At 40.0% G+C, this 14,319-nt stretch overlaps 1 protein-coding gene across 2 annotated transcripts in view; it reads right to left on the bottom strand.

Annotated features, from left to right (window-relative positions):
* The window catches only part of LOC109980795 (protein turtle homolog B-like), a 133,935-nt gene that overhangs the window by 64,701 nt on the left and 54,915 nt on the right, over positions 1–14,319 (bottom strand). For both annotated transcript variants that reach the window (XM_029276505.2, XM_065963065.1), the window contains exons 4-5: positions 10,620–10,771; positions 6,704–6,821 (exon numbers count right to left, since the gene is read on the bottom strand). In XM_029276505.2, the coding sequence (XP_029132338.1) occupies positions 6,704–6,821; positions 10,620–10,771 (270 nt within the window). The remainder of the gene's footprint in view (positions 1–6,703; positions 6,822–10,619; positions 10,772–14,319) is intronic.

Below are 14,319 nucleotides of genomic sequence, written 5' to 3'. Positions count from 1 at the left end.
AATCCACAGCCTGTGCAGCTCAGGCCAAGACATGTTCAGGACAAATATTGATTCTTTAAAGGGCCAGAGCGAGTGAAATAATGTGTTCCAGTTTAAACTACTGAGCATAAATGATTGAGTTATTCACTGAAGGAAAATGGGTCATTGTCACGATCATCAGAAACTCTCAGTTGGAAATTCCCACTCCACCACATCACACCAGCATCAGACACAACACAGGAATTAGTGGACGCACTGGGCAGAGGTCATGTTATGTTGGCTACACAGACACAGAGGGATTAACACCGCATTCTTCCATTGTATGTGGATGGAAGTGTCATGGCCGACCCCAGAGCCATATCTCATACTTACTCTGCACTTAGTAAAGGATTATGAGAATTTATGAGTGATCCTCGCTGGGCCAGATGGATCATCCTTCTTGCACGCAAAGATATATTTGCGCTATGATACTTGAATCGTAGTCACTTCCCAGCACTGACAAAAACTGTATTCTCTCTAACCGACATGAGTTTGATCTGGGAGCTAAAAAAACAGTCAATTCTGACATCACCTACTTTCAGACTCTCAGCACACATTGTACGGTTGAGCTTATGAGAGCACCTCTCAACACTGGAGAGTGACATTGTGTCCAGCAATAACACCAAATATAGAATATGCTACAAGGAAGTACAGATGGGGCCACTGTGTGAGGAAAATCTAATTTGAAGATGTTTAGTTCTGCAGATATAATCAGGGGGAAAAGACAAAGACATATTAACATTGTCACAATTGTAGAAAAATGATGAGGTGGACCCATTGGCAGAAACTCCAAAGTAAATGTATTTTAACACAAAAGCCAAAACAAAAGCTTACTATCCAACTGTCCAAACTGAAAAATCACTGACGTAGACTAACCAACAATTACCATACAATAATCTGACGCGAAAGGGAAGAAACACAGAGACTTAATAGACATGGGGTAATCAGACACAGGTGAAGACAATCAGGGCAATCACAGTAGAGGGAAACACACAGAGGCAGGATAAAACACAACAAACACTAAACACAACTATGAAATAAATCAGGAAACACCGAAGACAGAGAACTCAAAAATGTAACAAAATAAACTAGAACATAAGAAACACCAGGATACAAAGTTACAAAATAACACACAAAACACCAAAGACCAAACTCGAAAACACACAAGGGAAAACACCAGGGAAGAATGAGAACTAAAACAAGATAAATACATCTGAACTCTGAAAAACAAAACTACAACAGACCAAATCATGACAAACATGTTGTTTAAACGATTTCAAACTAAAAAAAGAAAGGCACATCAAATGTATGAGACAGCTGTGTGTGAAAGGGAACTGATGCAAATTGGAGAGAAAAAAAATCTTCACTCAGACTTAATGTACTTGGGTACATTTTCCTGTTTGCATCCAAACATTGCAAACACATTTATGACAGTCAACAGTGCTGGGAAGAACTTTCTCAAACCAAGCACCATTTCTTACTAACAGTTCAAATGGTATGGGCTTTAAAGTCCAATCACAGATACTGTATGTAAAGCTAAAACTAGGTTTGAGAGATGTAGTGGATGATAGCATTACACCGTGTCCCAACAAAATGAGTGTTAGATATCATGTCACACACTCCCTGTTCACACTGCATCCAATTCTCTTCTATGAATTCAGATCCTTTGCTAACAGTGTAACATCTAGTGCATTTGTATTGAAGGTGTACGAACAGATGTGTGGTGCTTGTTTTGACCAGCTGTTGACTCAAATCACAACACTGAGGTTTTTCTCCAGTTATTAATACACGGGTATCTCCACTTTGTAAAACAAGCTAACATGTTGTGTTGAGTGGGAAAGTGTCAGTGCCTTGTAGAGCCGCTTCCTTCCTCGTGCCTCGTCTGTCTACACAAGCGACAGCAAAGAAAATAGAAACGGGGCGACACTCCAATAGGAAACAATTGAATCAAGCTGATTTTGTCGCTGATGCTCGTTCACATCCAGGTGGAGTCAATGCAAGAATATAAAACTCCATCATGTGCAGTGGTACTGATCAATAAGGTGTTTATATATTAATACCATGTGCAATACTAGTCATACCTTCACTGTCATGTACTGTAATGCTTTATTATCATGTACCATTATGTTTGGTATCATGATATCTTACATTCATTATCTGCTGCAATTAAGATGTTTTACTTCCTCTACACTGTCCATGTAACTTCAATGTCTTTCTACTTAGCTAACTTACTTTACTTATCAGACTTCCATTGATACTATATTTCAGGCATCGTTGTTTTGCATTAAATTCACACACTTTACATTTTACAATACACCTAATGTTTCTACATTTTCCTTTTATTCTTTGTATTGTATTAAGTCTCTTTTATCTAATAACTAGAAAACAATAATCAATAGTAAGCTTAAGAGATGAGAATTTATGTTAAATGGACTCAAGCTTGTATAGCCATCAGAAGTAATTAATCCCATTCTTACGCATACATACGACGCCACTGACGCAGCAGGAGGAATGCGGGGTTAAGTGTTTTGCCCAAGGACACATCGGACATGTTGCTGCAGGAGCTGGGGATCGAACCTCCAACCCTCCGTTTTAGAGACGACCGACTCCACACACTGAGCCACAGCCGCCCCATGATGTGTCTGATTGTTGTTCAATAATATAATGAAGGAAGGAATAGGATGTAAAAACATTTATTTTACATGTGCATGCTCTGTTATAATTTGTATCCAGAGGAGACTAAGTGTGAAGCGTACATTTGTAGATTAATTACAACATGTGAAACTGCATTTATAAGACATTTATTCACACAGTAATAACCTTCAAACTGTTTTGTTACTGCCCTTTCAATGAAATAAGAAACAAAGATACACAGAGACACGCACACACACACACACTGTGATACTCACACACACATACATCCACACACACACACACACACACACACTGTGATACTCACACACACACATATCCACACATCCACACACACGCACACGCACACGCCCACGCCCACGCGCACGCGCACGCGCACGCGCACGCACACGCACGCACACACACACACACACACACACACACACACACACACACACACACACACCCTAGCTGAGATGAGCCAGTGTTGCAGCTATAAACTGCTCGTCCCATATGTTAGTCCTGATCCTTTAACAGGCAGCACCTCCATCTGCCCGCCCCTCTGCAGGACAACCAGGACCAGGCCAGTGCCCAATGACTGGGCTGATGCTGTTTGTGTGTTTGTGTGTGTGTGTGTGTGTGTGTGTGTCTGTGTCTGTGTGTGTCTGTCTGTTTGAGTGTCTGTGTTTGTGTGTGTGTCTGTGTGTGTGTGTGTGTGTGTGTGTGTGTGTGTGTGTCTGTCTGCTTGAGTGTCTGTGTTTGTGTGTCTGTGTGTGTGTGTGTGTGTGTGTGTGTCTGTCTGCTTGAGTGTCTGTGTTTGTGTGTCTGTGTGTGTGTGTGTGTGTGTGTGTGTGTGTGTGTGTGTGTGTGTGTGTGTGTGTGTGTCTGTGTTTCTGTGTTTCTGTGCCAACCCGCCCCATTTGGAAGCAGCTGAGTGCTGGAGATTTGTTGGCACTGTGGTCTCTTAGCTGATCTGCAGCTCAGTGGCTTTCCAGGAGGGCTTCTATTAATCCGTCTCTCCCGTAAATTATACAGGACGGGTCAAACACGCGCTCAGCTCTGGCTTTGTTCTCAGTCACTGAAGGAAATATGTGATCTTTAGAAAATATGTTTACTGTCAGTTCTATGATCAATGAAATCAAGAACAACAAACATATGAATCCCTGAAACTTGTTTCATCCAGCACTGATTCCAACAAGCTGTTGTGTTCTAGTTTACAAATTTCATTTGGCTAAGTGATGCACACTTGCAACAGTGTGGAGCTTTTTATTTGCCCATGCATTTAGCACAAAACACAGCTGAGGCGGATGGAAATGTCAGGAGTTTTGAAGGCGTTTGGTCATAAAAACAGAGTATTAGACACATTTATAAAGGTCACGACAAAGAAACTGCGACAGGAATGTCTGCATCACAGCTTTTTTAGCCAACAGTCAAGACTTTCACTCAAAATCTAAAATGTCATGCTTATTGAGATGATTTGTCTTTTGCCTCATGTTGCATGTTTACTGATGTTGTATGTTCTGACATTGCACACACACACACACATACACAACTGATGTTGACATTGCTTGATGATGCATGCAGTACAACATGTGCTAACAACCTGGCTACAGGTATACATGTTTGCATAATCAGAGCAAACTTGTTATTTTTCATACTATAATAATCCCAAGGGGAAATCTGGTTTACACTCTGTTATTGAGAGAAAGGCTTCTCACACTTATAGGCCTGAATCACAGACATACACAAACAGGAGCTGTGGACATGTGTTGGTGGAGAGATGTCAGAGTGGGACTGCTACACAGAGAGAGCACCAAAGCTGTTGAGGGTTCGGTGCTTCGCTGAAGAGAACATCAGTGGTGCTCCGATCATGCCCTGGCACCTCTCCAGCTACCAGACCAACTTCCACATTTTGTCAGCACCAGGACTTGAACCCGGGAACCTCCGGTACACAACCCAAGTCCTTACAGACTGAGCTACTGCTGCCCCCTTGTTTTATGACTCACACAAACTTCAGATTCTAAAGAATTTAGAGATGAGAACATTTTGGAGATACTGAAAGAAATCACATCAATGCCAGCAAAAAAATAATTAAATAAGTAGGTGATCCCCTTTAAACTCTGCTTAAGGGTCAAAGATGTACAAAGAAAGAAGTAAGAACATCTGTTGAGGTAAGGATAAAAATGTTCTCTGTTTTAAATCAGCAAAATGTAATGGAACGCACATGACTGACTTTTTACTTTTTTCAATCCATGACAATATTTCAATTCATTCATCGCTTTTTATGTTTTATTGATTTAAATAACTTTCTCCCAGGCTGAACACAACTGACTTTGCCATGAGAAAAAACACCAGAGAATGCATGTGGACGATAATCTTTCAGAGCTGAGGATATAGAATACATCGTCTAAGGCCATGAGTGTAAGCAGTTTGTTTCAGGTGTTTTGATATATAACAGAACTGTTGAGGCCAATGGACAATGTCAATAGAGTCATTCGAACGGAGAACTTCACAGATCATCCTCAGACATGTTTTAAGAAGTCTAAATCTTCCATTTTGAATCAGGATGTCTAACTAGTGTGTTATTGCAAATACAAAATGACCACTATTTGTTCAGAAGTATTGATAAAAAAAAGTGTAACAACTACATTTCTTTCCTTTTCCCTGATTAAAATAAAAAAACCTGTCCACAAATGTCCACAAGGATGACAGGAATCAATCTAGTGAAAATGTTTGTGTTAAGCCTCCGCTCGGTTCAGACGAGGTCACAACCACTCAGCCGTGTTCATCTGGGGAAGCAATCTTTAAATTAGATGACCTGAAATGTCATGTTTTCTGCTTTATCATTTATCCTCTTTGCGGAGGCGTATCGGCTCTCTGCACGCACGCACGCACGCACGCACGCACGCACGCACGCACGCACACACAGTTGATCCTGTGTTTCCTTCCATTTCTGAGTAAACCAATTAGTGACGTTGGGCATCGATGTGTGCATGATGTGGCAAATTGTAGACAATAAATAATTCATTTGCTAAATGTGTGTTTAGTTTGTGGCTGAGCGTGAACGGATACAGACGGATCGTTTACGTTAGAGAGGCTGACATTTCATTCAGAGCTGCACAGCAAATATCACATCCTCCCATTCTTTTTCTCTCCAATAAAAACAATAAACTGCTCAGATGTTTGAATACAAGGGTTCAGCTCCATTTAGTCTTAAATGATCCTGTTGTCACATGCAGATCTTAGTTTTCCTGATATTGATTTCAGTGTAGACTTCTCCAGCTCCATGTGTGCTGCTACAGCAAACACATTTTAAACTCTACACAGACTGCTGGCATTACACGGGACGTGGAAGTATGCTTGAGGGATCAGTGCGCTAATATTGAAGGCTGTAGAATCTCGTAGGGATGGAAGGTAATTTTCCCTTTCAATAAGCAGCAACTACTGAATTGTCCCTTGTAGTAATTTGGATTAACATTTTTTAAAAAGATGACAAATGACAAAACTGAAGTCAGCTGCTTTAGGCTGCAGAGTGGTACACATACAAATAAACCAGAGAGTTATGAACATGTACATCACGCCTCATGACCAAACCATAATAAAAAAATTCAGTTCCGCATTTTTGTCCTCATGCAATGCTATGCAATCAGTGTCAATATTTGTGACTCGAACTGTATCCCCATGTACTGTACGGTACTGTAAACTGATATTCCTTCTGCCCTCACATCTTACTTTTCAGTGGATGATTTGACTTAATTACCACCTTAAAAAAACAACTCAGCATGTGCGGTTGTGATAGAAAAGCTCTGACCCGCAGCGAGACAGAGCCCCTTGCTGTAAATGTTTTTCACCTACACATACTGCTGATGAACTGATAATTAAAAAGATAAAACCTCTTAACTAGCACTGAAACAAGTCACTGAGGCAGAGAGACAAAACAGGTGAGAGTTCAGAAACCAGAGAGTGGATTCCCTTGGTTGAACAGTATGACATTATAACTCGGGGGTTTCTAGTTCTTGGAGATGTCTGGGATCTTTCCGGCACATGTTCCTACCTTGTACTAGGAGCCGTGTGGTGTGAATAGCCTCTCCCTGTGGGCTGAAGGCTCGACACATGTAGGCCCCCCGATCCTCCCTTGTGATGGATAGCACCGTCAGACTCCCATCAGACACCTGAACACACACAGAAACATTTCATTCACATCTGTTTTTGAGGTGGACTGCTGTGATAAAACCCTCTAAATATTTAGTGTATAAGCAAACACAGAGTCGCCCTGTGAGTACACATTAGTGCAATCAAAAAGCTTAAAAATAATACTCAATATAATTAAATAACCCCAATAACAACCAAGCAATTTATGATCTCCGTCCATTATTGTCATTTTTTATGCTGGCAGCATCTATTTGCAAAATATCACCAAATTATTTTAGCATGTTCAGTGCTCTGCGTCTTAAGCACAAAAACTTTTTTTTTGCTCTCAGGTCTTTAAAATCAGAAACAGTTCAACTTTTTGGAACTGTCTTGCGATATTTCCTTGAATAAAAGTGAATATTGAGCACACAGAGCAATTAAAAAAAAAAAGACCTTAATGTCACTATAGGGGTGCCGCAAGCATACTTTCGTGGGCGGCAGTAGCTCAGTTTGTAGGGACTTGGGTTGGGAATCAGAGGGTCACTGGTTGAAGTCCCGGCACGGATGAAGTCTGGAAATTGGTCTGGTAGCTGGAGAGGTGCCAGTCCACTTCCTGAGCACTGCCGAACCCCAAAACTGCTCTGGAGCGCTCGCTGTGGGCAGCCCCCTCACTCTGAGACCTCTACATTAATGCATGTTCATAGGATCCTGTTTGTGTATCGCAAACTGAATTTCCCCTCGCAGGATTAATAAAGGATAAATTATTATTAACCTAGTAATGGTTTTGTACCGTGCCCGCGTTCACATTACTAACATCGTTCTGTACCCAAGTACACTTGTGTATGAATGAACATAGTCCGTACAGCAGGTGGCAGTATGCATATGGTTGGTTTGTAAATCCACCAAAAAGCAGAAAGAAGAAGAAGTAACCATGGAAACCACTCGCTGGCTGAGTCCTTGTTTGAGAGGTTGCGTTCACATCCCCCACTGACTGTACTCGAGTACACATGAATCGTGCCTGAGACCACCTTCAAGCAGACCAGGGCACAGTACCTGTTTGTGTTCACACTTGTCAAATGAACCAGACTATGGGGTCAAGTGTACTCGAATCAAGGCCCTGACCCCCAGTTCTGTGTTCGCTGCCAACGCAAAAAAAAGGTTGTTAGTGGACCCAGATCCTTTAGTTGAAAAAAGGACTGTTATTTCATCAGCCCAATACTTTTGCATATTGAAACTGCACTAGGAAAACATTGAAAACATTATGAAACCCATGTATGGTGTGTCATACACCTTGAACCATTTTGCTCGTGAGGTGACAGAGCTAACCAGTGACCACCAGGCAGCCCCTTCTTTTCCACTACTAACCAAATTCAAGCAAAGTCCACCACAAACCTTTCACATAGAAGATGTGTGTGCAACAATATAATGAACCTTCAGTTAGTCAGCTCTCACAGTGGCTCACATCTCTATGGAAATATAAAATACAGTCTTTTGACTTGTGTAAAGCTGCTGCTTGCCAATGGAGCAAATTCAGAACTATAACTCTGCCATGAACAAAGCTCAGTCATTTAAATAATTGATCTCATGTGGGGGAGTCATTTCCATTCCTGTATGCAGGACTCAGTGGTGGATGCCGTACTGCACACACCATCTGAACAAATAAGGATTTATTATTGAACACAAATTCTCAACCCGATTCTTTCATAGCGAGTGTTAAAGGTGTCGAGATTAAGATGAGAGAGGAAGCTGTAAGTATGTTTTATTCTAGGATTTGCTTCATATACAGTAAGAAACATTTAAAGGGTAATCCTACAGGGGCGCTGGATAGCCAAGCGGTTATGTTCTCATCACAGCAACCGTGGGTTCAAATCCGACCTCGTAGTAGTGGTGAGTTTGTGCGTCGTCTCTTCATGGTGAAGGGAATCTGCTGTGGCTCAGATCTGATTTATGACAGCTCAAAGTGTATTATAAATATATATATTTGAACTCCATGTGAAATGGCAAAAAAAAAGCGAGAATTGATATTACAAGATTATTTCTTGACCGAGATAAAGGGGGATTTGGTCTTCCAAATTTAGAAAAATATTATTTTGCCATAAACTCAAGATACCCTTTAAAATGGGCTTACAACCACAATACAGAAACAACACTTTGGGAAGACAGAAACGAGAACAATGCTCGCTAGTAAACCCAAAATAGCACTGCAACCAACGTGGTTCAATCCAAAGCATAGTAAAAAAAAATCCATTATCCAGTAATCCAATTCTCCTGTGAAGTGGCAAAATTCTTGCATAACCAATTAAAATTTAATGGTCATAATTCACTCAATGCCCCACTGTGGAATAATACAGTTTCATGATGAAAAATAAACCTTTAGATAATGAAGTGTGGGAACAAAAAGGGGTTTCCTGTCTTTCACACATTTTTGCAGAATGTGTTATGATGTCCGTTGAACAAATGAAATGAATAAATAAATAAAATTCAACTTGACCAACAAAGACCTCTGGCTCTATTTACAGATCAGATCACTACTAAAAACATTTCTTGGAGTGCATTAATCTTCCTGAAATAACTTATATAGAAAATAAATCAATAACAATAATGAAAAATAAAAAAAAATAGGCAGTAACATTTATAAGATTTTAAATGTGTTATGATTAACCGTCAAAGTTGACCATCTTTACTCCTTTCTTTCTCTTAACTCTGTTTTCTTTGTAAATTACCATATATTATGCTACTTTATTTGAATGTAAGTTTCCCCTGAGCATGAAAAGAAAAAAAGAAAAAAAATGGCAGAACACACTTCATCGTAGAAAGTTAAAGTCCAGGCAGATACAGAAGATCAATTTAAGTCTTAAAAAGCCACAAAATCCAGGAAAACAGTTTATAAATGTTCGACACAGGACTTCTGAAGTCTGTAAAATGATTTCACTGTTCATAGAGTCATTGGTGGTTTTGGGCATCGGCCAACACCGGTCAGTGCTCCTGTAACACTGAGCCTGGTCCCCCCTGCCCCCCTCAGTAAAAGTGGTCAAGAACGTTGCATTCAACTGTTCTCCCTAATGTGCCAAAAATATATGCATTCACATATTTCAATGGTAAGCAAATTGACAGACAATTGGGGCTTTCAAACTAGAAAAAAACTACTGAAAATGTCATGATAGTTTCAGGGTGAGCTGCGTGTGTAAATGCAAACAGACATTTTTTTATTCTGACTTCACCTGGGTTACAACAATTTTCTGCATGAAGTCGGAGTGAGCTGATGTGAGAATGCAGCAGAAAATATTCAGGAAAATTCATTGGGCGCAAGAGGGAGGGAGCAGTGACGTTTATATCCTTTAGGAAAAAGATAAAGATCCAGCTCTTAATGATAGTGATGGGACTGATATTGATGACGAAGATGATGTGTTACATTGTGTTTGGTGTTGAAGATGACATAAGTTAGAGGCCTTTTAAAATATAATTATTTTATGTTTACACAGCCATTGTCTCTATGCCACTAAGAGGACTTTAGAGTCACTAATCTGACACTTTTGTACAACACAGTTTCTCCTACTTCTGTGGCTTTTCAGGTCAAATCCTCCTGATCAAGAGGTGGGTGTCACTTCTTCCCGCCAAGGTATTATCTCAATCCAGAATTTCCAGACTAAATCATAGTCCACAATAAAGACAATCCTGGTGTCACAGCATCATTCATCCTTATCCCACCTGAGAGCACCAGGACATCTACTTGATTTTTGTAATGGATGAGGAGGTGGACTTTCTTTACACACATCACTATTATCAGTGTAAACACAAAGCATGTCACTGGTAACATTTACATTACATTGGTACATTACCTTATACTTGGCACTGCTGACCATGAGGCTGCCTTCACGCAGCCAGCTGACTGAGGGTTTAGGGTTTCCATAGGCCGTGCATGTCAAAGTGATGCTTCCCCCCTCCTTGGCCTCGACGTACTGAGGTGGTGTATCTGAGAACGTGGGGGGAGCTGAGGAGACAGACGAGGAAAAGAATAAACAAGGGCATCTTTAAACTTTCCAAAAGGATTGAGAAGATGTACAACAAAAAAAAAAAATGGGTTCAGTTATTTCTGCCCAGCTTGCAAATTGTTGACATGTAAAGATCTGAGTTTCTACAAGTTGGTTATAAACAACTGCAAAGTTTGGACCTTCCAATATCTTAAAATAACATTTCAATTCGCCTGGGTTAACAACATCACTTTCAAACAGATCAATTTCACCACCATCCACAGGATCTGTTTAGTATATCTTAACTTTGACTTCAGGTTATCTGAGGCTGAAAACTGCAGAGTTTGATGACTTGTGAGCTGGGATCCGGGCCGACTCAAGGCATAGGTGATGCTGACCTCTTTCTCTACTCTACACAATCTCCCCGCTTGCTCTCCCCCTCACTCAAACATTCACTCACTACAAATTGGCAGACACAAGTCATAAAGACAAGACAGGAGAGGTGACAGGGTGACTGGTGCAAACATGCAAGTGAAGTGAATATGTATGTGTGCCGTATGTTGGCTGATGCAAATTTTGGTTGGCCAACAAGTAAGATTCCTGCATTTGGTACATTCCCTTTCCGTCAAGATTCTGCCACTTGTAAATTTGTTGTGCTTTGGTTTTGTAATTTTGTTTAAGAAAATGTAAAAATGTTTTTCAAATGTAAATTTGTCTCAGGCTTTGTAACAGTGTTTCACACTTTGTAATTTTGTTTTGCACTTCCTAGCCACTGGAGTCTTTCATTTTTTATTCATGGGAGATATAGCAGACATTTAGAGAAAGACACAAGAAAATTTAAGAGATGCAAAAAAAACAAAAAAAAACAAAAAAAAACACTTGATTGACTTGTAATAGCTAACACATTTAGTTTTACTTGCAATCTCAAGCTTACTGATCACTCACTGCCACTGAACCCACCCTGCACAGTGAGCATGATTCAATGCTTTCAAAGCACTGGAAAAAAGGGCTACAAAGAAATGATGTGCTAAACTTGATGTTACAAGTTTAGCACTTGATGGAAATTAAAGAGTGTACTTAAATTTTATTGCGGATTTTATTGCTTCATTTTAATCTCTTTCTTCCTCAATGTTTAAAGAGTCTCAAAAAAGGAAGGCAACTGCTGACAAATGTAATGATGCAACAGAAAGCATTGTATTTTGTATTTCCTTTAATTCTCAAAAAAATGTGCGTACTCTTCTCTTGGAGATCGTGGCATTTATATGATATGACAGGATTTCTTCAACATCCCTGTTTCTCTACATTTCAATGACCGTGGATGTAGAACGATGTTCTTTACTTAGTCTTTGTAATGTCATAACCCCAAAATATAAAAGTTTATGATTGGAGTTTGAGTTTTCCATTTCCTTTAACTGTATTAAAGATGCAGAGAACTGTTATCAGTAACTTATGGAGCTGTGCTGACACAATGCTGTATCCAGGAAATAGAGTAATTTAATTAAAACGAGTGGACATCTCAGTCAGTGTCCATGGTTTTGAGTGTTTATTTTCTAGAAGGCTCGCTCATCTTTAAAGGTACATAAAGATGGTGTATGTTTCTAACTTGGCAGCAGAGGTATCCTCATTCCCGCTGTGAGGGACCAGCTGAGTGTAAATAATCGCCGGAGACTGGACAATCAAACAGACTACCAAGAGACCGCTCAATAATGCATGTGTGTAAACCTTTACCTGACTCTGACTTTGCTCTCTGGTTGGTTGCACACGTCTCAGAGGCCACAGCTTTAGATTTGGACCAGAACAGAGAATAAGAGGCAGAGGAGGAGAGGCAGAAGAGGAGCCTCTGTCACACAACTGAACATGAAGAAGAGTGAAGGAATGAATCTTGAATGTCCTTCCCCCCGGTGCTGTGAGTCGGCATTACACAAACAGCATTCCATTACATTAAAAGGCAACACTTGTGGTGAATATTTGCAGCTTTAAACTCTTAAGAACAATCACATAAGTCTCTGAAAACATCCTCTGCTCTGACATTTTCTGCTGCAGCAACACAAGAGTTTTTTTATCCTTCTTCCAAGGACTTTTTGAAAATGTTTTGGTTGTCTGATTCTCTCTTTCAAATGACTTCATTCTTATCCAACATTATTGTTAGACATTAATCAAGTTCAATAACATTAAGGCTGAAAGTGAAAAGAGAAGATTTCATCAGGATTTTCATTTCAAAGCTCAGACTTTAGTTTTTGCTCCCCTTTATTATCCATGATGAGTCTCATGTTTTACCTGGAAGAGGATTTCTTTAATAGATTTTTCCAAAAGCGCAGACGTTATAGCATTTCCCGTAAACTTTCTTTTCAGTAAATTCACAATGTTCACTACTATATTATTTAAACCTGATCAAAGTGAGTGCAGAGTGAACAGCAGCTCGGCTAGCAGCCCCTGACAGCCCTCTGAAGGGTTTCAGAAAACCCACATTTTCAACATGAAACTATGGTTTTTACCAGTTTCATTACTGGCTCTGTTTGATTTGAACAGGAAGAGACCTCTGCAGGTTGACAGTAATGACCACTTTCTGTATAATATCCTTCCCTAAATATGAGCTGAGCACATAGAAATGAGTTTTTGACAGCTCAGTTCACGGCCCCTCTTGAAATCCTGTATTTGATGAGAGCTTGCAAACATATTGTTTGAGTCAAACTGAGTAATTCTTTGTTTTCAAAGGTGTTATTGACATGGTCCTTTGGCCTAAGATTGTCCTGGTTAACACCTTTCACTGAACACTGAAGGATGAATTTTAGACTGGATTTGTAAAGTTTGAAGCCTGCCATGATGTTGCTGCATTGCTCTGTGACACAGCTTACAAACTAAGAAGAAACATCATTAGAAATGTCCTCTTTTAGGAAGCAGTCTCACTATAATGATGACCCAGTCTGATTTATATAAACTGCAGAAAGCAGTACATTTTAAACATGGCTACCATGGCTTCTATACAGCAACATTTTGATGTGCCAGACATACTGCTTTTTCGTATTTTTAAAAATCCTCTTTAGCTCAGAGCCTGCAAGATTATGAGAGGGGATGATCATAAAGACAATTGGCACATCTTCCTATTAAATCATACTTTCTACTCCACCCACATTTAACCTGAGCCACCCAACCAACACACACACACACACGCTGCTATCATTGTCTCTGATTCACGACAGATTTCAATCAGTCATAATTCCTGTTTTGATATTCTCAGTCTAATCACCTTAGGCCTGATGCTGATCTGCTTACATGTTTAATCCTGTAGCCTCTCAATTGCTAACATGTCATTCTATCTGCAGCCATAAGCCCAGCCATAGTGCTAATTCTTCCCCACAAGCATTACTGCACCACAGAGATGACGACACTAAAACACCACATGAAACTTCTTAGAGAAATGTAGCATTAATGATTCATTTAGCATTTAAAGTGAGAAAAAAAGGCAATTATGCTGAATTTTTCTGACTGCAATCCAATGCCAGTCTCAACAGGAATGTGAAACGTGGGTCACTCAAACACTAAAAGGAGAGAAAAGTTTACCACATCA

The sequence above is a fragment of the Labrus bergylta genome, chromosome 14, assembly GCF_963930695.1.
Source record: "Labrus bergylta chromosome 14, fLabBer1.1, whole genome shotgun sequence".
Taxonomy (NCBI): Eukaryota; Metazoa; Chordata; class Actinopteri; order Labriformes; family Labridae; genus Labrus; species Labrus bergylta.
Note: the sequence above shows the minus strand (reverse complement) of the source record. Positions and strands in the feature narration are given on the sequence as shown.